Source organism: Streptopelia decaocto (assembly GCF_964273445.1).
Source record: "Streptopelia decaocto genome assembly, chromosome: 2".
Classification (NCBI taxonomy): domain Eukaryota; kingdom Metazoa; phylum Chordata; class Aves; order Columbiformes; family Columbidae; genus Streptopelia; species Streptopelia decaocto.
This window is the reverse complement of record NC_138655.1, coordinates 153,879,374-153,904,585: the sequence shown is the minus strand read 5'-3', so window position 1 is coordinate 153,904,585 and position 25,212 is coordinate 153,879,374. Positions and strand designations below refer to the sequence as shown.

Sequence of the window (25,212 nt, the reverse complement as noted above, 5' to 3'; positions counted from 1 at the left end):
TGGTAGTTACTGCTCTACTGCAGCCAACTTCAAACCATCTACCTCTGCCGTTGTGAGACAGAACCACCAAGGAAAAGCCTTCCCACCTGCATGAAATGCATGTATCTCCATGTTAAGTAACGCTGGATAAGGGGAAAGGAGGTAGCTATACCAAAAGTGACTGTTACGATAATGATGAGCTGTTCCCACTTTGGAGGGCAAGATCAGCCACTTCTGAGATCTCTGAGATGCTGCCAGAACACAGTTCTGTGAAGCAGCACCAGTTCTCTGTAGAAAGAAAAAGCAGTAATCATCAAGAAGCCTGAATTTATGTTAGCTAGACAGAAAACCAGAAAAATAAAAACTGCACTAAAAATGAGTAGGATTTTATCAGTCTGAAGTATTAAAAACTTAAACTATTTCCCTGATCAATATCTGTTCTTGTTCAGAATGCAGTCATCCCAAGCAAACATCAATAAACCATCACTCATTTGTCTTTGGTAAAGTCTAGAAACTGGTCAGCAAAGCTTAGAGAAAACTTTGTGCGTTTTATCCTTGTGATAAACCACCAACACCAAATTTTATTTTCTCTGATTCAAAAGCTATTCTTTCCCATCACCCTCCAAATTAGTTTTGGTTCTTTGAAGGATTTAACATCTAGGAGCATCCTTTTACAGTCTCCCTTCTTCAGTCTTGGTTTGGTTGTTTTGTAAGAATACAAGTGATGAAAACTGGATTTGAATGCTGAAAGCTGAGAACCTGAACTGGAAGATGAAGAGCTGCAGCAGTGCCCCAGCTGACATACACTGACAACACACGGGTGCTATGAGAGCTTTGAACCTGCAAGAGCAAAAAAATCACAGCCCTGAGTTGTCTCAGTCCTTTCCTGTACCTTGCTGCCATGCACAAATTCACTCAAATTTTCTTTTACAGTTCTTTAAACTGCTAGAAAGCATTCAGATCTCTGTTGTGCATGTAAATATATGAAAAGGAAAATATCTTGGATAGGAGGGCCTCATCCCTGGGGTTGTAGCTTTGTCCCTGTTGGGAGGGATGAAATGAGGGCTCTTGTCCAGTCATCACATCTTTAACATCCAACTCTTCGTAGCCCTGCGCACAGGCCGTCCATGGGTCCCCGTGCCCTCGCGTGTCACACATGGTCCCGAGGCTGCTCCAGATACCACTTGTGCCTTTGTGAAGACCAGAGCAGTTGAGCAGCATGACCCCAGGACAGCTCCAGTCTGCTCTACCCAAACTTCTTCTCTTAAAGTTTATACCACAATAGAATGAGTAAAAACATCACAGTCGCCCCAGAATATTCAACCTTGCAACATCTGCTTCGCTGAAAGAGCAGCACAACAGGGCTACAGGCAGAGGAAAATTGAGGATTTGAAACCTACTTTTGTTCATCTGTCCCACAAAAGAGCCAAGTAAGTATGGTTTTACCATAGAGGTAAAACCTTAGGTGGCTGCGGTCAGCTTCAAACCCTTCACAAACACACAGTGCAGGAAGGACGAGAGATGCCTGAAGCTGAGATCCTGCTGGCTTTGGGCAGAACAAGAGCTGCATCCCCCACGCCTCTTCCCTTTCACCACCCCACCATGTAAGCCTGGTGTGCACAATGAACAGATGTACGCAGAAGAAAGCAGTAAAAAGAATGCTTTTTATGTACCTCATAGGCTTGAGAGAATAAATTGCAACCTGTTCCTGCTCGCAGGCAACATGGTCCTACAAGAACCAACAAACACAATCTACAATGGTTCTTTACATATAGAAATTAGCTTCTACTGTCTCCCAGGGAACACAAGTCTGATACAAGATTCGTTCCACAAGTAAAGAAAACTTCACAGTTAAAAACTTTAAAAAATATATATATTTTTTTCTTCTAGTGCAGCACTCTGAGGAAATATGAAAGGCTCAGCAAACCAGATTGCAGTGTTAGCTGCTGAGCGTTCAGAGAATATACAGTAGAAGAATGTGTCAAACCTGAAACATGATAACAGAGCGGCTCCAAAAGAAAAAGTAAAATCCTACAGCAGAAAAAAGGGCAGAAGTGTGTAGGAAAGACAGGCCTGATTATCCTCTACATTACATGAGGAAAAAAAAAAAAGCCACTGAAGGCAGTATAGTTATTCCAGAAAGAAATTGGGACACTTGAGATGATGTACTGCCTGGGACTGCAGATCAAATACTCTCCAGCCCATTAGGCAAGGCTGTGGTTATCTTTGGCTTCTTTATAACATACAGGCACTGGGACATAATCAATTTACCAGAAGGAGACAATCCATTGTACTTATCCAGAACCAGCCCACACTCAGCTGGCAAACAGCCCGCGGCACAGCAGGGACGGGTGGAATGGGCTCTGAAGCAGGAGCAGGATGCTCAGCATCCCAGACCTCAGCGGTCCAGGACGGAGAGTGGTAAAGCAACAGTAACTGTCACCTTTTAGAACAGGGTAGCGACACCCAAGCTATTAAGAAAACTGCCCGGTGAATGAATATATGTCTTTTTCTTGGCTTGTGCTAACTGTGCTGAGAAATTGTTGGGGAGAAAGTTGGGTGGCTTGACCTGAAATGGTGCCAGGGCCATTCGAATAATTTACCGGTTTAATTTACCAGGCGAGATGCAGCCTGCAAGTCTAGAGCACCTCCAGCACATTTTCTAAGAAATGCCTGTTTGGGTAAGGACGCTGGATTTCCTAGTAATTAAAAATGAGTCACTAACTTAATTTCCTCTCCTACATTTTTTTTTTCTTGGCATTTTCTTACATCCTAAATACACAGAAATTAGACTGCAAGATGCTTGGAGCACGCTTGTCCTTGTTCCACAAAACACCAAGCTCAATCTCTGTACTCTTTAGATAGGGAAAAATAAACAAAGTCAGGTAAGGGGAGAAGGTCAACATCACCTCATCTCTTCCACTTTGCTCTAGTCCTACACAGATAAACAGCCAACTACTTGAAAAAGATGGTTTATATTACTCAAATCTAAACCCACATGGCACCTTCTCATCCAAGCACTCCAGAAGTTGTGTGTATACTCATTCTCCTTCCACGCCTGCAAAAAACCTCTCTCTCCACCTGCCCACTCTAATATAAAGGCCATTGTAGTCAAAACTGTTGCTGCATTGCCACTGCTGTAGCTGCCCAGGGCTTGGGCTGCAGAGGTAAAACCTCCCTCTGGTCAGGGCAAGTCCATTTCTCCGACACTGAGAAATTTACAGAAGTTATTTTCTTAAATAAGAAAAGCCTGGAGGACAGCTATTGGTAAAAAGCGGAATGAACCTCTCTCCCCCAGCCAGCGCAGTTCCCCCAGGGCTGCCCCACGGCCGGGGCTGTGCGTGCGGGAGCAAACGCACCCCTATTTCTGTGTTTATACCCCAATTTATCAAACAGGCATGTCTGATAAAGTTCTGCTGATGTATAAATTCATATCATGTTTTGAAATGCTACTTCGAACATTACTACCATTTAACTCTATTTTATGGCTACCACAGGAAGCAAGGTTAGGGAATTACATAGTCCATTGCGCCACAGGAATTGTGGATTGTTCTAAACACTAATCAGATAAAAAAACAGATCAAAAGTGAAATCCCTATTTGTACACTTCCCGTTTTGCCTCATTCTTTTTTGGCCATCCACTGCCTGACTTCAATGAAGTGTTTAAACATAAGATAAACTCTCTTCCAATCACCTTAAAAAAACTCCGCACTTCTTTTTCCTCTCCTGTTATTGCTATCCATTACTATTGCCTAGAATATATATTTTGTACATTATGAAAACTGTCTCACCTTAAAATACAGTGGTTTATGTAGCAACATTAAACATAATGTATTTGTAGGTTCCTAAGAACTTATTTAAAGACAAAATTCTAATTAAAGATAGAGAAAATTGTTCACATAATACACAATAATCACATTTAAATGGGGAAGAACAACTCTTCTAATACATAAACCTCCCTGTGCATCTTTTATTACAAACAATTACAGTTTGTCCTGTTGCTTTACATAGTCACGTGAGATTATCTTTTCCTTCTTTTTTAATAAGGACACGGGAAAATAAAAGATTAAAAATGCATTATGTCCTTTGTTTTCCCCAGAAGAAAACACAAGCAAGCCCTTCACAGCATTCAGCCTTAAGGCAAAACTTTCATCTGCCCAAAATCCTTACTAAATGTATTGCTTACTGAAATGTTTACTAAATACTCATGTACTGAATACACTTTGTCCTCACTGATACCTTTTTTGCTTAAGTATAGTGAAGGTCCTTGAAAATGAAGTTTTACATAGATAGGAGGTAATACTTTATGGTACTGATTACCTCCAGTTTACCAGCTTTCTTTGGTCCCAAACCTTATGTTATTATAACTGGATTATTACCAAGAACTTGATAAATAATGACAGCAAAATTTAAAATTGTCCTTTTTTTTTTTTTTTAAATATGTTTCACTTAGTTGACAAAATTCCATTTTCTAAGGAGCTGATATCCAGTATTACTATAACATTAATGACTAATACTATTGATATAAGAACAAGTTTGCTTAGTGAAACCAGTCTAGAGTGTAAAATATGAAGCCAGGGGTAATGATTTATCTGTATTTACACACACAAACCAGGCACGATGTTTAAGTAGAGAGTATGTTTCCAGTGGATTATTTCAGTTGGTGCCTTTTAAAATATTTGCAGAAAAATATTTAGTGATTTTCATAAATACTGCGTTCTTAAGATCTCTAAGAAAAAAACCCAGCAGGATCAAGTCTATAAAAGCACAGAGAAGTTCTTAGTGACTCTGAATCCAGAAGGATAATGTAATTAATAGGGCTGTATTTGACAAAGGAATATATAATTTCTATATAATATAATACACGTGAGAATGCAGAATTTAACATATAATTTACAATTATATGCCTGCCAAATCAAGTTATTTGAACAAGTTTTTAAAACAGCGGATGATGTGATCCAGCTGCACTGACAGTGCACGGCGCATGTAACCTCGAATACTTCAGGCAGTTTAAGAAGGAACTTCATTGTAAACTGTTTGGTCTTTACCCCTGTCCTTTTAAAGGAAGTTCTTTTGGCTGAGGTGAAGGAAAATTAAAAAGAACATTATTGACATAAAATATTAACAGGCAGGCTTTCTGAGGCCAGCTTCAGCGCATTTTAACTTTTGCCTTTAAATTCCATTATGGGCAACGTTTTGCAGTGCATTACCAGCGATGCAGAACACCATGCTCATAGTAAAGTTCTGCAGCACAAAGTATTAAATATGTTGATGATTTAACATCTCGCACAGCCCTTCGTTCCCCACACGAAGGTCAAAAGCCAGGGCTCAGCTGGACTCACAAATACATCACCCTGAATCAAACAGAGCATCCCTAAATAGTAGCAGTCACTAACATACACTCATTACATTAATAAATTGCTCGCTAATGGGAGCAGTGACAAGTAAGATGTGCACTTAGTGGCCCTGTTTGCAGCCCGCCCCTGACGTCTGAATGCCCGTTTTTCTCTGGGTTACGCTCCAAAGGCTTCAAAGTGCATGAAGAAAATCTGCTCAGTGTTGTGAAATAAATCAAAGAGTGTCTGCTCAAAATTCCTAAAACGCTTCTTCCCTAATCTCCCGGACCAGAGAGCGGGCTTGCAGAATGCTAAACTTGCTTTTCAAAGAAGATCAAAGCAACACGAGCAACAATTAAAAACACGGGTGCAGGTGTGCGCATGTGCAGGGGCCCCGCGGAGGCAGGAGGAACCTCTTTTTAGTCATCCCTGACTGCTAACGCTGACTTATCTAATCATTACACGTGTGATTTGAAGGGACAGGAGACATGTTCAAAAGCTAAGCAAAAATCGCCCGCCTTTATGTACAAAATGCGTTTTATGCCCATGCAACACTTTCCAAGATACACTATTTCCATTAATTTTGAAAAGCTCCTTAGCCACTGCCTAATTAAACCAGCCTATAATTTTGTTGTTTAGGGATTCAAAGATCAATGAAGTTGCAATTGTGTATCTACCCTTCCTAGTGTTACTTAGTCTTTCCATAGGGTTTAGTCTCCCAGATCTTCCTTTAACACCTGAAGAACCAGCCTCACACCACAGCCCCCTCACGCTGCATCGGGCTGTTCAGCAGCTCATCAAAGGCACCGCAGAGATTTTTATTTGCCAGCTACAACTTCTAAATGGCATTGGCTGTTCTGCCTAAGACTGGCCACTTGCCCCTGCACTTACACAAGAAATACTCCTTCTAGTAGTAGGTAAGTGGGCTCTATACCAGAACTGCTCGTGCTAGCAGGAGAGTACCCGAGGGAGAGTGACATCGCATGACAGGCACTACCCGGGGGGAGCCATAGCAGCCAACCTGCTATTTCCCTGGCAATATGGTTTGTCTGTTCTCCCCTTCTCAAGCTGGTATTTCACTGCGCAAAGGAGAAATTAAAAACAAAACAAAGCCGAACAAAAAACAGCAGCTGTGGGAAAAAAACTCTTCAAAGTTCACGGGGTGAGTAAGGAAAGAGTAAAACCCCAAATGAACTCTCCTGGCTCAAGTGGGTTAGGATGAAAAATGCTTCTGCTAAAACTTGAAAATTTAGGTCAGTCTTGTTTACGTGAAGATATAAAACACTGACATTTGGAGAAGCATGTGAATCAAAGGGATATTTCATTGTTCTCTCCGAATCACATTGGGCCACCAGGCCCTTTCTTACCAACCAATTTCTCCCCCTTCAAATTAAAAAACAAAAAAAAGCTGAATTGTCACTTAAGCTGCAACCAGCAACACATGGGAGTGTCATGCTTTAAAGTCTAGTGGCAGCAGCTGCTGAAATATTTCACGTTTTTAAAATACACTGAGTTAACCGAGTAGATACTTGGGAAACATTTAACAGAAGGGAACAAAGTAGGTACAATTTTGAAAGCTATCTGCGTTTTTTCTTCCCTCACATGGGCTACATTATCCCCCTATGAGTATCAGGGAAGATGAGGAAAAAGATAATTGATGCTTTTCTGACACCTAATTGATGTTATCCAAAACATGCATCACACCAGATATCCATTACATTTAACACAGCTCAACATAAGGCGATTTTGACGATCCGAATAGGGCTCAATCCTGTTTCTCTTCAAACCCATATGAATAGTTTATTATATAAAGGACCAGGCTCAGTGATTCATTTTGATAAAACGCTACTTAGCAGCATCAAAACTGCCTGAGTATTTTGTCTGCCTATACTGGGGCCTCCTACTGCTGCCATTGAAACAAATGGCAAAATTCCCATTTACTTCCACAGGAGGAGAGCCAAGCCCTTAGAAACCTTTGTATTTAAGGAAAAACATTTTTTCCTCCCACTCATGACTCCAGTTCCCTTGAAAAACCAATAGAAATGTTTAAGAAGTCAGGTGGTTAGGACTGGGCCCAAAGGTCAGGAACAAAGAATATTAATACAGTCTTGCTATTGAAAAACTGAGCAGCATCCTCAAAGCGTTGTTGTTGTTGTTTTCAAACAGAAAATGTCACTCTCAGATCTAACTAGGAAGATTTTAAAATATATATAAATCTGGGAAGAAGAAATGAAGCACACATTTCATTTAGTGTCTGGATTACACATTCTTATTAAACAAACCAGAGCTCATTATAAAATCAATATCAACTTAACCACTATGCTCCCAGGAGAAATGGCAAAAAAGGTCACTCCAAGAAATTCAAACAATTTTCCTGCTGGAAGGGCACGATTTTAATTACAGATACTATTAATTAGAGCTGTCAGTAGGAAGATTGTCCTGTTAATTATCACAAATTCAGTTTCAAGTGTGATTTTGGAACCTGGAGGCCTTTTTTTTTTCAGAATTAAGAATTCTTGTATTCACATTAATGGAAGAAAGACTATCTATTGCTTCTGTGGTTTCAATGAGTCAATGGCAAGTTCCCTGTTAAAACCAAACAAAAATATTTACGGCCACGGTCTCTACAACCAACAACACTGATCTGATAAACTGCTGTTTTGTTCACACTTTATCCTGGAGGACGCTCCTTTTTTCCACTGGAAATGTTCTCGCACTCGCTCGTTCTTGCTTTGGAAATCACTTAATTTAAAGAAGTAATTTCAAGATTTTTTTTTTTTTCAGTAAACATTCTGTTTTAACCACAAACCACTCCTGAAGATACTAATTGTTACAGAAACATTCATATTTACCATTCTGTACTAAAATCTCCCTGGACCCAGCCTGTGGAGATGTACTTAATACATTACATCTTTAAGATATAAGAGGTACAGGCAGACCTAAACTTTGTGAGGAAATATGAGTTTATTCCCGTATGACTCTCAGCTGCCAATTTGAATCTATCTCAGCTCCAGAATACAGAAAGGCCGTAATGTCTGATCCTAAGCAGAACAAGAAGGTAAAATAAAACTTGAGGGAAGAGTGCCCTATGGGTACACCGTAGACAGGGATACTACAGCGGCAACGCTTAAAAATTCTTAAATTCTTTTTCACTCTAAATATTTTGGGAGAGCAGACTAGGGCTGTGTGGTGTATGACCATAACAAATGCATTACCACACCAATAACACACCAATAAATAAGCGCCATGATCTAAAACAAACTCCAGGAAGATGCAGTGTCTCTCCACCCAATACTTTTGAAACTGAAAGAGAAAGCCTGAGGTTTCTGATTTACTTCAGGAAATCTGAGCACAGTCCTCCTGTATTACTGGGTACACATCTGCTACCATTGTTCTCCCAGAACCAGTCCTGGTTAACCTCCCCATTTATCAGCATTAGATTTCATTTTATCTGAATAATGGCAGAAGGTGGCAACAGATCGGGTCAAAGGCTCTTTTCATATCAGACCCTGAAGAAGTCGATTACTCAAAAAGAGAGACATCTTCAGATAACCATGCAATCCATTCCTCATAAATGTTAAAGATTTTTCGTTATTAATAGTGGCAGGGGTGACAGCTTATGGATATTAATGTTATTTTTCAGAGAATCTCAATAGCAAGGGCTTTTTTTTCTTCTTCTTCTTTTTTAATGTTTCTAATTAGGCACGAATTTACAACAACTACCAGAATAGCCAAGATTAATACCCAGCAGTAAAACGCTGCTACAGTGAATCCGCGGGAACATGAATGGAGCGGGGCGGGGGTGGGGGGATGGGGAGGAGGGCAGCATCGGAAACAAACCCACCCCCTCGCCTCCCAGTACGAGGCGGGTCCCCCCGGGCACTGCCGGGCAGCCCGGGGAGCGGGGCCGGAGGAGGGAGCCTCGGTCCTTACCTGATAAGCAGCTGGAGCGTCGGAGCCGGTGTCGGTCCCCAGGGCCGAGAGCTTCTCCTTCAGGCGGTGGTGGGCGCGGTGGCGGAGGCAGTAGGCGACCCCCGACGCCACCAAGACCCCGGCGATGCAGGCGAGGGAGAGGAGGGTGAGGAGGAGGAATTTGGCGGATTCTGCCTCTTCCCCGCGCTGCGGGAGCGGCGGGACGTTGCTTTTCTGCAGGGGAGGAGAGAGAGGCAGCGCCTGAGTTGCGCGGTCGCGGAGCGGCGAGACCCCGTCGGGGGAAAACACCCGTCAGCGCGAACTTTCAGCCAAGGATGGAGGCGAACGGAGGGACAGGGACAGCGCTGCTGACATAGCCCCCTCCGCCCCTTCCCCTCCCGGCGACTTGCATTTAACTACCGAAAGGCGGAGGCGGGCGCGCTGGCTGCGCGCAAGCACCGCGGCGCGCCCCGCAGCTCCGCACCCCCCCGCATCCAGGGCCAGGGTCAGCAAGGGAAAATCCGATATTTTTTTTTTCATTGAGTGAAAAATAAAACACGGAACAACACAGAAAAAAAAAAAAAAGTAGGTGGCGGTCCTTCCTTTTGTCTGTTGTAGAAGAAAAAGGATAAGAAAAGCCCGACAGTTCCAAACTCCTCCAGATTACTATTATTTTTGCAGCAATAGGAGAGAATCCTTCTAGTGCATTTCACTTGTCTCCATGTGCTAAAAAGTTGTACAATAATTTCCCCTCATTAGCTTCATTATAAGCTATATTAGCAACAATTAAAAACGCAACATGAAAATGAAAAGACCAGGCGCGCAAATTGCAGCAAGACTCATTTGGCCTGCATTCCCCCTTTCACAATTACCAGGGAAATGAATTGAAAAGCACGCCCCTGCCTCAGTCCTGGTTGCTACAAGATGAGAACAATTAGCAAACTCCTTTCCACCACCTAATTTCGCGTGGTAACAAAATGGATTTTTCCCCATGAATGCCTAGCCGGCCTATTCATTATCTCTCCTCTATTAGTAATTTTCTGCTCCGTATTCAGCTAGCCAGCTCTTAATTTCCTCCTGTCTTGCAGTGTACACAGTGGCTCTTATGTCAGGCCCGGTCCATTTTTATCTTGTAATCATAAAGGCCACCAAAGCAATTATCGCTGGTCTTGACTGTAAAAGCTTGTCATTAATTAGCCTCCTTGCCTTCAGTGCTGCGGATTAGCCGGGGCTGAGGCTGAGTTAATGGAAATGCAGGTTCAATAAGACTCCCGGATTTTCTTGCCTGGATGCTCGGAGCGCAGGAGGATTGCCGGGTTTGTAAACCCCGGGCAGCGGGGGGCGGCGCAGGGCTCGCCGAGGCCGAGCATGTTGCCCCCGCCTCCGCGTCCGCGTCCGCGCAGCCACCGCCGCCCCCTCCCTCCCTCCCCTCCCCTCCACTGCCGGCCCCTCCTCCAAATCCCAACAGCCACCAGGAGCGTGGGGCTGCCCCTGCAACCCCCAGCCCTCCGCACCGGGGGTCCGGTGCTGTGTTCCCGCGGATACCTGCCCCGGCAGCAGGGCGGGGAGCGTGGCCTCGACCCGCACTGCTGCCGCCCTCCGCTCCGGGCGGGGGAATCGGGGCGTGCAAGGGAGACCCGGGAGGGGCAGCACCGACGGCAGCCGCCGCCTGCTCGCAGTTCCCGCCGCCTCGGCCCTGGGGAGGGTGCAGGGCTGTTGCGCTCTGCCATTAGCATCTCCATGAAAGGCCGCCGTCCCCTCGGGGCCAGAGGTCCCAATCTGCATCTAAATAGGCAGCTCTCGTAAAAGTGCCGGTGCCCCCTCCCCGAGCGCTGCGCCCCGGGACGTTAATCCGCCTCGCCGTGGTGTTTGGCTTCCCATCGGCGCCGCAGGGACAAGCGGCCCCCGCTCCCCACCCCCGGGCCGGGACCCCCCGCGGGTCGGGCCCGCTCGCCGGGAGGCTTCTCCGCCTCGGAGACCGGGTGCGCGCAGCGGCAGCGCGGGTGCGCGCAGGGGCAGCGCTGCCGCCGCCGGGAAGGCAGAGGATGGCGGGCAGTTTCGGGCACTGCTTCTGAGTCTCTTCTCTGCTCTCGCAATTACTGTTTTAAATTATTTTCCTTCTCCGGTTGCCGTGTGAAAAGAGCCGCACAAGCAGCCGGGAAAAGGCCTATGCGGGAGAAACAATGAAAATGATGGGAGCGAAGTGCTGTCAAGTGCCTCGAGTAAACACAGGGGAGAGAAAGAGCATGCTTGCCTTTCTTCCACTGTAGTTAGAGTGATTTTAGATGTTGTTCCTAACTTCGCCAGGCAGTTTTCCCCGCAGAGCTGGGACTGCCCTCCCCGGAGCTGGCTGCCCTTAACAAAAGGGCTGAGACACCCCGCACCCCTCCAGCGGACGGCTGCACGCAGGAACCTGAAACACGAGGAAGAGTTGGAAACCTTCCGTGTGGTGTTGAGCATTGCGTACACCTCGGTAAGCTTCTTCCGTGGGCAGCCAGTGTATCCGTGTCCCTAGTGATGGGCTTCAAGCAGGCGAGCTTGCAAAAACCTTACACGACCTGGGGGAGCGGCGCCAATGCCTGCCCCGACCGTCCGTGCCCTGGCAGGGGACGGGGGCCGCGCAGCCGGAGCGAAGGGGTGACAAAAGGACACAGGGGCACGATCGGTGCCCGCCACGTCGGAGCGGCTGATGGGGAAGGGAAAGGAGCTCTGCCATGGGGCCGCCAGCCTTTTTCCCTGCTCCTTCTTCCCTCCCGCTTCACGGGAGGCGCCTCCGGAGCTGCTGCCGTCAGGGCTCGGAGGGGTCCCCTCTCCGTCTCCGGGAGGGGGGTTAGTGCTCAAGGCCGCCTCGGGCAGCCCCCACGCCGCCCGCGGGAAACGTCGGTGACTGCTGCCGGCTGCGCGACCCCGCATAAACCGACGGGTAAAGCCGACGGCGAAGCCCCGCGGTCCGGCTCCGGGTCCCACACCGGCCGCTCTCCCGGGCCCCGGGCGGGGACACCCGGCGCCGCAGAGGGCAGCGGGGCCCGCCCCCCCGGCCTGTGTCCCATTAGGAAACAGCCCCCATTGCCCGCAGCTCAGCTGGAGAGAGCCGCTGCCCTTTCATCCTGCTTGATGTCTGACCAAACATCAAATTATGAAAGGGGTAAAAACAAATTTGACGAGTTCGTTACCAGCTCCTTCCCCCCTCCAGCCAGGAGCACAGATTTCCCCCCTTGCCTAAACCCCTGATTCTTCCCTACAATAAGGCCCCAGCCTGAAACGGAGCCCAGGGTTAATTAGAGGCGTCCTGTCAGACTTGACTGGAAATTGAAAGAAAAATGTTTAAATATTTATGAATTTGACATTTACAGTCGGATGTCTTTTAAAGCAGAACACCTCTCCCTGTGCTGGTTGGGGCTGCCATGGTGCGTGTGCCTGGGGTGGAAGGGGAACAATAGCTGTTGCATAACAAGAAAAACAAATCACCTTTTTTTTTTTTTCTCTTTTTTCTCCCCTAAGGCTCAAGAAATAAATAGACCACATAAATTACACATAATTAAATATTAAACTCAGCTACATGTAACTATGCATTTTTTAAACTTTACGTAACAGAATATATTGACATTTCTCTGAATGATTTTCTCTTTTGAAAATTGTGTAGTATCACAGAGTCTCAGTGAAGGAAGAACAACTAATTCCTAAATGGATAGCTTAGGAAGTGACTCTAAATACAGAGGCTTTGGAGACATTCAGCCAGTGTCTCCTTGCTTTGAAACCGTCTGGCCTGAGCTTAAATGCTAGAAAGCAGAGATTCACCCTGTCTCAGAACAACATGACACCTACCACTTACACTCAACTGTGTTTGCTTGAAGTACACTGCTTCTGTGTGGGGTTGCGTGTTGTGGGGATTTTTTGTTGTTCGTTTGGTTGGTTGTTTGAAGAGGGAAGAAAAAATGCAGAGGATCTGATCTCATGTAGGCTTTCCCAGTCCCTCGACAGAACCAATTTTATATACACCCAAAAGTGAGTCAGTAACTAGATCAGCCATAATGGTGGAGTCACAAATCACTGTTCTAATCAAAGAGCAGCATCCCGTTCCACGGTGTCATCCCATGATGCAGCAGAACAGCCGACATTTCAAACGAATTCCAAGCAAATGTCAGTAAATATTTAATGTACGCTTTCATGTAAATAAGTTCTCACACCTATGTTGGAAGTGTGGGAGAAAGTCTTTGTAAGAGCAGAGAGGAGCTCCCCGTGCAGTGATGTGAAAGCTCACCTTCCAGATGCCTCAGCAGAATTACACTTCATTATTTCCTTTAGGATACAGGGCCTGATTCTGGTCCTTGCTAAAGCAAAACTCTAACTGAAGTTGAGGTCTTGTTTTGCTTCATAAATTTAAAAAGATATTCCCGATTTAAAACCCAGTTCGTCGGTTACTGCACCCAACCTCTCCTCCAGTTTGCAAAGGAAAAATCAGTACAATTCAGTTTAAACTAACTTGAAATTATAATTTCTCCCAATTTTTGTGTGCCTTGATTTTTACATTTACAGTTTTGTTTCTGAGCAATAATAAAAATAATAAAAAAATGCAGATTTCTTAGAAACATGGGCAAAAAGATAAACTCCAGAATATGATTTGTTTCCAAATATTAGAATGTTAAAAAACTCAAGAGGTGCTATTTTAATTTGGAATTCACTATAGAGTCTAATAAATGAGAGAAGCGAGGCGGAAATAATCATGTATTAATTCTGTGCATTACAAAATCTTTTCAGAAGCTATTATCAGAGCAAGAGGCATTGTGGTTTGGATTCAGGGTGGGAGAAATCCTTTGTGCAACTGAAAGCTATTGTTCCTCTGTGCAGATGAAATTGTACTTGCAAATCTGCCATTCAAGGAGGGAAAAAAGTGCCTAGGCAGAAGAAAAGAATTCTACAAGAAAATCATTATTCTTAAAAATAAACTTCAGCAAAATAAGTTTCAGTTCATCGGGGTGGTTTGTTTTTTTTTTTAAAGGATCCTTTGCTAACAGTCACAGCCACTGACATAAAAACAAACCATAAAGGATATATGTCTTATTTCCTTAATATAGAAAGCATGAAGAAAGGGATGTGTGTGGGAGTATATGGAGATATATCTATATAATATGTATTCATATATATATATATATACACACACACACACATATCTGTGTGTGTCTGCTTGCTTGAATAAATCTAAACTTAAATTTACTTCTAGTAATTTCTCTCTGTAAGGTTATCTGAGACGTAGGTTGGGATACACTATGCTGGTTCAATTTTTGATAGGTTACTATAAAACCAGATAAATATATCAGGAGGAGCCTGGCTACCCTAATCTGTCCTCAGAAGACCTACAGGTAAGATTTTATTTTTTTGTTCCTCCAATAAATAAGACAGCAAACAGAAGGGAAAGCAGCCTCTCCCTCGGTTTTAGTTCCTGCTTCTCCTTCCCTACTTTGCGCTCCCAGTCAGGTTAGACTGGGGCAGCAGGGCCTGGGGACGTTCACCTTCAGCGCATATAATTCCTGCGTTCAGCACTGCACTCCCGAGCTCTATGGTCCAGGCTACTTGTTGGTGTTTTAAGGTACTATCTTTACAGCTAGTAAGAGGTTTGTGGGGCTGCTGTCCTCTGCCTCCCTCATCACAACCCTCCCAGAAAGCTGCCTGGTGCCAGGATCACTTTCAGCAGATGTCAGTTCATCACCTGAAATGAGGTCAATTTAATGCTTTTACTCGGGAGGATGAAATCGGATGGGAAGGTACTTTTTCCTTCTTTTAGGGGTCGGAAAGATTAGACAAATCGACAAACACAAAAGGCAGATGGATTTCTGGGAACTGCAGCTTATTCAAATCACTGAGAAAGGTCACTGCAAGAGCCACAGATCTATTCATCTGTAGGGGTACAATGATCTTTCCGCAACCTTCAACACCACAAAGCACTCTGGAGCGTCTCTATACCTTTTAGTAGGATTAATACCATGAACAATGACTGAATATAATCAAGAATGCAGTGAGTTCAAAGATCCCTTGATCAATGGTAGATATTTTCTTCTGGCTTCCTAAAGGCAAACAGAAGTGAAGTTTCTGGTTAGAGTTACAAGAAATTATAGCTATTATCCTGAATCCCACTACAAGATGATGCTGAAATGCCAAAATGTCCAAGAACCCCAAAGAAGTTTGTGGAGTGGAAGGAATAAGGTTGCAAAAGAGGGAATTTGAGGAGCTTCAAGATTTTCCTGAGGATTTTTTTAAAGTCAGCATTTAGTTAAAATAGTACAGCACAAAAGCCTACAGCATCACTGAGGTGCTGTAGGTATAACACACGATTCAGGAAACCGGACAGCCACATCCACGGAGGAGGTAGGTGAGCTGGAGATGGAGCAGCACGGCCCGTCCTGCCTGAAGACGCGCAGAGCGCTTTTGGGGTGGCAGCAAGAAGAGGAAGGCAGGGAGACACCATGGTGAAGAAACTTGGATTCCCATGTCTAAGGAGTAATGAGGGGAAAGCAGCAGAATGGGAGCACCAAGACGCAGATTTCCTCCTCGGCCCAGGCTTTGTAAGACAGAGTGAAACAGATAAATAGAGGGACTCAGCAGGTCCAAGTCACAAAGTGTCAGAGCCCGAGCCAAGAGGACGGTCAGCAACAGCCGAGCTTAATCAAATATCTTCAGCAAGCAAGAAAAACACAAGCCGTAGTGCCAGCGCTGATCTAATGCTGATGCTGAAGGCACATAATTTAGGGATTAGATAAAGCGCCCTTAAACCCGAGTGCCAACAAGCGAGCCGCCTCTCGGTAACACGCCGGTAGAGCCGGAGGCCCCGTCAGCGGAGCAGCCGCCTCATCTCGCAGGGAGCCGGGCCGGGCCCCGCGGCTCCGGAGCCGCCCCCGCCCGGGGATGGGGCTCCGGAGCCGCCTCCGTCCTCGGGGCAGCGAGCCGTGAGCGGGCCGAGAGGAGCGGGAAGAGCACGAACTCGCCCCGCCGGGCCCGCTGCCCCCTCCGCGCTTCTCCGGTTTGACGGCCCCGAGTTCAGGGACATCCCCGGGAACCGCTCGGCCGGGGGCGCCCGGGGCTGCCGGAGCCGCGGGGCCGGCGAAGTGCCCGCCCCGTCCGCCCGCGCTGCTTCGCGGAGACCCGGCCCGGCCTGGACCGACGGGGCGGGCGGCAGCGGCGGCTTCCCGCATCCCGCCCCCACACCCCGCTCCTTCGCCCCACGCCGCGCACACGAGCCCTGACCCGGCCGCTTCCAAACACGGCGCTTCCCCCCCGCCGCTCCCCGGTCTTCAGCCGCATTTACCTGCTGCCATGGCGGCGCAACCGGCGTGCCGGGCCGGGCTCCTCCCTGGGAGGGCTCAGCGCACCTCGGCGGGCTCAGCAATCCTCCTCCGGTGCCAAAACTTCCCCTTATCCCCCCCCCACTCCCCTCCTCAGCGGAGACAAAGGCAGCGACAGGCACCAGCGCTCCTCGCAGCCCGCAGCCGCCTCCCGGCGCTGCTCGGCGGGGCGGGGCGGGGGGAACCGGTGTCCCCGGGCGGGCCGGCGGTCCCCGCGGGGCGCGGGCGCGGGTGGAGGATGCCGGCGCGCCCCGGCGCTGCCCTCCTTATATCGGGCCGCTCGCAGCCCCTGCCGGCTGCCGCACATGGCCCATCCACCGGTTGCTATAGCGATGCCTCCCCTCCACATGTTGCTGGCAGCAATTGGCTAAGGAGGTCTGGGCTGTTCAGAAACCCTTCGCCGGAGTGAGGCGATGAATGGACACGGGCTGTGTCACTCATTGGGAAAAGCTGTTTGGGGTTTCTGTTGTGGATGTGGGGGTTTTGGGGCTGTTTGTTTTTTTGGTTTTTTTTTTTTTTTGGTTGATATATATATATATTTTTTAATTTTACGCATCCTCTCCATCCCCTTTTTTTTTTTTTTTTTTTTTTGTGCCACTCTTGCAAGATGGAAGCAGAGGGTAGAACAATGACGGAAAGCCAAAAATAAAATCAAACGAGGACAGCAAGGAAAACCTAAAGATCATTTGCATGACAATACAGCAAAGAAGCCCGCAACGTTTCTTCCTGAAAAAGACTTTCCTCCGCAAAAACAAATAAACAAACCAAACAAACAGAAAAAAAACAAACACACAGTGCCGAGCAAAGGAGGTCCAAAGTTCTCTCTTTCCCATCCTGGTTCTCCAAATAACACACGGAATTAAGAAGCAGCAGTGTGCTGCGACCAGCCGTGGGACAGCGGCGGAGCCCAGTTAAAGAAATCACGGCAGGGACTGCCGGGTGCGGCACCGGTGCGGGCGAGCGGGGCCGTGCTGTGCCCGGCTCTGCACACCACTAACTCCCAGTTAAAGCTGCTTTTCCGTGCAGGTGTTCGGAGCAGCACTGACACTTATAACGGAACGGACCCCGCAGCCTTCCCCGTCTCCCCCAAATTACAACACGCCGCCGACAAACGCGCTGCGGGGGCAGCCCCGAAGCATCTGCCCACGAAGTGCCCCGGCTGCGGGAGCGGGACAAGAAAGAGCGGGGAGCAAGGGGGGTGCCGAGTGCAGGTGACAGGTCCTTGGGAGGCCCCTTCAGACCGCCCCCCCCACCATAGAGCGTTCTCCCTCCTCTCTCTCCCTACTGTTTCCAATTGCCCCTAAAGCTGAGAGCGGCAGGCAGGGCAGAGCTGGCCCTCCTCTGGGCGGGAGGGGGGACACCCTCCCTTCCCTTTCTTTTCCCATTCTCTTTCTTTTCCCTTTGCCTTTCCCCTTCCCCTCCGCAGCCTCCAGCCGTCCTCCCCACCCGCTGTGCCCCAGCCTCCCCCGGTTCGGGCGATGGCAGCCCCTGCGTAACCCCCCGGGCAAAACCCTCCTGAGCCTAGACGGACGTAAATCAGGGAGGCGGAGCTGTTCCCCCCCACCCCCACCCCGAGAGGACCCCACCCAGACGCGGCGGGACGGTGCGGAGGGGTCGGCGTGCGGAGGTGGGTGGGCTGGGCCGGACGGGGCGGGCTGGGTCACTCGCCTTCCCCACAGCCCCGCCGCACCGGCAGCCGTCGGGGCACAGCCCGCTGCAGTCGGCCCGGCCCCGGCGGGTGAGGGCGGTTCGTGCTCCCCGCGGCTTTCCCGGTGACACTGCAGCAACCTCATGTAGCTTCTCCTGTTTTCCCTTCCTTTTTTCCCCTTCTCTCCCATCGCCTCCCCAACAAACGCCTTGGTAAGGACACGGGCCTGTCCAGGCGGCCCAGGAAGGGCGAGGGCAGCCTGTATCCTGAAAGCATCCCTAGAGTGACACTTTACTTATAGGGCAGCACCAAAATGTCACCACCATCCACTGTCCTGGGTTCTGCCATGTTCAGAAAGGGCAGAGTGGTTGTACCATAGGCTCACCCCCCAATAACCACACATCGACCCCCTTCCCATTTCAGGTGGAGGAGGATGCTGTTTATATCAACCTCATCTTTGACTATAAGATTTCTGGGGAGAAGAGGTTGCTCCTCACGCTCCTACCTGGCTTCTGCTCCTGGAAAGTCCTTCATGTTCTCACACATTAACACAAATTTGACTTTTCCAAACATTCAATCAGCTGCAGTTTTAGTGCATAGTATCAGCTTATGACTTTGTCAGTCTGTCAGCCTGATAACACTCTTCTTATCTGATACTGTCCTGCCCCGCTAAGAGCCACAGCGTACCTCATTTGCTCACTAACCTGTATTGCTTAAGTTGAAAGATAAATGAACCTGCCAAGAGATTTCATTAAAAGCACATGTGTGTTTGCATATTGATCCTCCTAATGAACTGTCTGAAACTGATACATACTTCTATTAGCATTGTAATATGTATTTCTTATTTACAAATATAATAATTATAATTTCCTAGGCAAATATTGCATCTTTTCAAAACTGACGTGCTGAATGGGTTGAGCATGAAATTGACTCACCAACTGCCCAGACACAGCAAAATATTATTTAAAATGCATTTTTAACAGTGAAATTTTGAGAAATTTGTAATGAAAGTTGAAATATTTTTCATTTTAATGTAATTTTCATTACTTTTATCATGTGCTAAATACAACCTTTGAAGGGATCTCAAATACCTGTGACAGCTATGTCACAGAGAAAGAATTACTTAAACATAGATTGTTTAATGTGGTATTCCTTAAAAATGCAGGATATGTTGCCAGACAGAAGAAATAATTTTCAATAGTTTACTAATTTAAAACTTAAAGCCTGTGGTACTTGGTAAAACCTCATTTCCAGTTGAATAACTTACATTTAGGTCATCTAGATAAATTTTCTCATACTGTATAATGTGTCCGTAAATGGGAAAACAAAAACCCCTGACATCAGCAGCATTTCATGACAGAATTTCTAGGAAGTTTCCCGTCTTTTTCTTGGAAAATATTTGAAATCAAAAGTAAAAATTACTTTAAGACCGTTTGTCCGGTTTTAGCACATCTAAAATACTGGTATTTTGAAGATTTGCATGAACACTCATCTAAAATCAAGAGCTGTATTTGAACTACACCTAAACTCAAAATATTCCGAATCTCGTGATTTCAATGAGAATGATACTGAAACATATTCCCAGTTTGCCCAGAATGGAGCTCCTGTCTGAGAACCAGCAATGTTTGTCAGGACCCCCTACAAATCTTTTCTTCAAAATCAGGTGCTGAAAACCACACTGACCCTTTTGCCTTGATTTCTGACTCCGCATCTGTCTGCAGGTTTAAGTTTAGTCACTTCTTTCTGCAAATGCGTGTGCAATGTACAGCATGAAATAGATTTTCATTCTTTTAAAGGATGTATGATGAAGTTAAACCACCATTTAATCCCATTTGTTGTTTTGTTTAAAAGTTTTATCTAACATCCTTTGGAGCCTTAGCTCCCTACATACTAATCCAAGTATCTTGCAGAGGATTTTCCACAGATTTCTGTCTGTGAGGATCCTAAAGCTGAATTTCCTCCACTCCTATCAACAAGAAGACTTTTCCAAACATTAACTTCCTATACACATTTTTAAGTATTACCATAACTTTAGGGTTACATGCACTAAGAAACAAACAGAGTGCCTATGTCTTGAAACATAAATAAAACCATCACCTAGGACCATAACTTGAATATGGATTTAACAGTATTTTAACCACTGGTCTTCACTGAGTTTTTAAGTCTTATCTTCCCATGCTCATCTGTGAAGATCAACACCAGACACTTTCTACTTCCAAGTATATTCTAGAGCTCTTAGCTTTATTAAGAAAATGATTTCATTCTGGCTAAGATTTGAATCTAATTAATCTGTCTCGCATTTTAAAAATGATAACTAAATTCAAGCTGCATACTATTCTTCAGAGACAGCTTAAAATATTAATTAAAGAGTGCATTTTCCATTTATTTTAATTACATTAATACAAGTTTCAATAAATAAAATAGTTCTATGCTTCATCAATTCAAACAAACTTGAATGCATTTTTTTTCTATTGACTGGTTGTCTTTTCACATTGGCACTTTTGACTGGTTATTTTTAAATAGGAAAGAGATGCAGAAATGTTTGGGGGTTCCCATTAGTGAAATGAGGTGCAACTGTCTGGAAAGGTCAGCTCAGCCTTCTAGGAGGCTGATATAGTCCTTTAAAAGTGGCATTCTCATAACATATTGCTTATAAAGGTAATCAGTAATACCAAACTGGATGCCTTTATAGATACTCTTAAACAAATGAAGATTTTCTTTTATTGCATTTTTCCAGGTAAACTAAAAAAAACTATTAGATCTCTCTGATCCAGTTGCCTGTGATACTTATTGATCCGCAGACAAAATATTACAAGACAACTGAATGAATTGGGGTTTTAATATTCAATTTAATTAAAGCTGATGTATTCTAGATTTGCAGGTGAACATTTTCCTTGAGATAACTACTAACAAGACTGCCTCTATCTTGTCCTGTGGTTTATGTCCAAAAAAATGCCATTCTACCTAATTCAATAATAATTCTATCCTTCCAATATTTGAGCAGTAGCATCAGCTGAAGGAAAACTAAATATTGAAGAAAAAGTTTCAAAATACCTTGGGAGTGAAAGCAGGTGTTGTGAAATGTCCTTTATACATTTCAGAACAGTTTGAGACCCTTTGTAATTCAGGGCCCGATCCTGCCCATCTCAATCTGAGAAATTAATTCTAAATCAACAGAACTAATCAGAATAGCAACTGCAACACAATAGCAAATATTTCCAGGGTCAGGCTTTATGTAAATCAATATTTCACAAAAAATACTTGCAATATTGAAACCTTAATTGCATTGTGATTAGGTTTATATTCACAGAATAGAGATAAAAATATTAATTTAAGTTTTAACATGAGACTAAATACTGTTATTATGAAAGCCTGATTAAGAAGCCTCTATAAAAATGCCAACTCAAAACCTGTTTAATGGTAAAACATTATGAGAAACGCATGATTTTACACTCTGATCTTGTTATAACAAAACGTGGCCATCATTGAAATGCTGAACTTATTTTACGCATCAGTACTGTACGTGCCAAGAATTCAGAGAAGCATTAGGTATCAGTTTTCTCTACTGCAACATCGGCAGATTAGTTTTGTTATAGTGTTATTTTAATATTGTTGTGAAAAGGGCATTTATTTCTTCTTTCCTGAGAAGAAAACAAACTAGTACAGTTTACATCTGAAAAAGTATTTTCAGCATAGTAGCCAGCGCTACAAATCCATATGAGATCTGAAATCAAGATGTGTTTGGGTTTTTTTTCTGCCTTTGACACAAATATTGCTCCTTCTATCTTATCTTCTAATACTGGTAGCCTCAGGACAAGCATAGATTACGTTAGAAAATTGTCCTTCATTATATTGATCAAAATTTACTTCCAACCTACCTGAATCTCATGTTAGAACATTTTTATTAGTTCTAAATTGTTTGCATTATAAATTCAAAATAACAAAATGCTTTTATAAGTAGTCTGAATTTCTAAAGCAGATGGTTTACATAGTTCTTATGTGCTTTGTACAGTCACATTGGGTTTCTTTTTATACTGATCTTCCATTTCTGACTGAAGAGAAAGACCGTCTTTGTGGAAAACACAGCTATGCCTCTTATGAAACCATATTAAGACAGCATTTTAATTGGTATATGAAGTTTTAATGACTGTCAGAATTGCAAAGTGCTGTTAGACCATATAAGTTCGTGCACCAGTCATACTCCACCTTATTGAAGATTTCTAGCTGGTGCTGCCATTGCTTTCGGGTCCCTGATAAGAGTCTTGCTTTTACGTTGTGACACAAGGAAATGGTGAAAGTCTGAACAGCATCAGCAATATCACCAGTTATACTGGTCCTGGGCTTTAACTGATGATTTGGTAAAGATGCCAGACGCCCAGTAAAATCCTTATTATACTTTCACTATATGTAATAAAGACACCACCCCCACTCCCAGCCCAATTCTTTATTTTAGAAAGCAACTGGCCAGGGTTACGCTTTTCTTTTTTTCCTCCTGCTGAGAAATGACAAAATGCCCTTGATTGGAAGCAGGGCAGTAAAGCAAATAGGCACTATGTGTGTGGTGGTTTTAATATGACTATATTCCTGAAAGTATGAACACTTATCAAAAGAGAAAGAAGGTCCTGACACGTATAGGAAGGAGGATAGAGGCTAGGTAACCTTCAGAAAGTCCCTTTTCTTCTCTGAGTCATAGAAGCATTCAAGAACATTGAAAAATTTCGCCTTTTCTGGCTCTAGAAACAGGAAGGTGACTACATCGGTTTATGCAACCACAAGCTATAAAACCTAGATAAATAATTACATGTGACAGCATGCTAAAATGAATGTATCACACAGTCATTTAAAAAATGCCTGCTTTAAATGTATAGCTTCAGATTACATATGAAATCAGAAAGATTGTTATCCTATGTTTTGCATTTTGCATGTAATGAAGCATGAGTAGAGACACTCATTAGATTTTTTCAATTAATTAATTTCAAACCCAAGTTTCTCTAAATATAGATTTAAAATTCCATTTTAAACAGTAAGACTTTATAGTCATTGCTTTACTGATGCAGATAGGTCAATTTACACTAAATGTAGGTATGGTCTGTAAGCTTTTACCTGTACTCGGTGTTTGAAGCAGTTATCACTGAAGTCTCATTTTAAAAAAATGGAATAAGGAGAGCAACAGTGCTGATTTATATGAACAGAAGCTTTCACCCTTAAACAGTGGTCTTAGAAGTGACACCGAGAGCTGCGTCCACATGCCTATCACTGGATTCCCATAACTTCATCAGAGTTTTGGAAGGGCAAAGAATGAAGGGGTCATGCCGGAGCTTGATAAGATGCACGCTGACAAGCCTCTCATGCAAAGCTAATTGCAGAGGCAAAGTCAGAGCTTCTGAAAAGATCTTCTGTTTATCACTTTTTTTGTGATTTGCTCAGGCTTTTGAAAGAAAAGACCTTCTTGACTCTTCCTTCCTTTTGGTCACTCGCTCTGTGTATGATAAGTTTGTTCAAAAAGTTTTCCAATGGATCTCAAAGATTTCTCTTAATGCAATACCAAATTTTAAATTGTCACTAATACTAATGATACAACCCTTTTAAACGCAGAGCTCAGGAAAAGTTAGGAGTTCACTGTACCAGCTACACTCCAGCACAACTAAGTTTTATGAGTTAGATTTCCTTGTGAATTCAAGTAAATTAATGAGAAACAGTACTTATGGACAAATTTCCTCTGGAAGTCCTTCCAGCCTCCCTCTGATTGTGTCCTTTGAGCTCCTGAAGGCACCGTGGAGGTCTCAGGATGGACTTTAAGCACACTCAGAGAAGAGCTGCAGGTTTGGTGCCCAGATCAATCGCTTTGTGCATGAAAGTGTAACTCTCCCCCAAGCACCTCAGAGGCCAGGAAATAAGTGCCACCATCAAAGGTTACACATTCTCCTACTACCTAGTCCTGCTTGTAGGACAAAAGCGCACCAGGGTCTGATTTCACGAGAAACAGGAAACCATGCCTTAAAGTATTGCATTGTTTAAAACATAAATGTACTGGAAGGTTTTAGAGTTAGAACTATGATTAATAGAAATATTCTGCTGTTCAGCTCTCCCAGCAAATGGAGAAGATGCTGTTGAGAAAAGGACATGCAAAGGCATTCTTTAAGGTCTTCATTTTCCTACCTCATTATCTCAAATTCACTATTTTTAATAGTTTTGTTCCTTTATCTAAATTACACCTTGGGACTGATTATCCTGTCTTCTGTTTCAATAAGCCAAATATTTGACCTGGCACTACTGGGGACTATTTGCTGCAACCCCACTGACTACAATCCCTGATTTATGCTTGTGCCTTCCACCCTGCCTTCTTGCTTCCAAAAGCCCAAGTCAGGTCCATGAACCACAGAAAGTCCTTTAAATCCGTAGTTAAGGACTTAAGTGAGGTACAACTGGTCTCTTGCTTTCCTACTAGTCTGAAAGAGCCCATAACAAATATAATCTCTTCTCTTTTATGTTCAATATATTCATTACTCTACTGTTGATCACAATTAAAAATAAACTGAAACAAATATCATCTCTTTAGAAAAGTTACCATAGAAACACCACCAGAGGATTCCCTTTAAAAATGTCAAGATTTCCCTCACATTTAAATACGGACTCCCAGGCATTACTCATTCACCATTAAAAACTGCAACATATCCAGTGAGTCATTAGTTTAAAAATATATCCATAAGTATACACTTGTTCAAAGATAGAGATGTTTTTGTCTCACTAAATATGTATCACGACATGACCCAACTTTTGATTTTATCTAATTCTGTTCTACATCCCCAGAGAAAACTCGAACACTGTTTCTTGTTCAGACATCTGATTGAGCAAGGAGAGAACAAAAATCCAGAGTGACAAAACACTCAGAATGTGAGAAATACCAGCGAAATCTAGATGGAAAGGAAGAGTAACTTTGAATATGTGTTTACATGGTAGTAGGCAAGATGAATGGAAAGAAAAATGTCTGAAATGAGAC

General features: G+C 44.4%; 1 protein-coding gene across 1 annotated transcript in view; it reads right to left on the bottom strand.

Annotated features, from left to right (window-relative positions):
* Window positions 1–25,212, bottom strand: part of PTPRN2 (protein tyrosine phosphatase receptor type N2) — a gene marked incomplete at both ends in the record, with an annotated part of 645,993 nt that overhangs the window by 95,494 nt on the left and 525,287 nt on the right. Inside the window, one exon of the mRNA XM_082045523.1 lies at window positions 9,249–9,461. Within this exon, the coding sequence (XP_081901649.1) occupies window positions 9,249–9,461 (213 nt within the window). The remainder of the gene's footprint in view (window positions 1–9,248; window positions 9,462–25,212) is intronic.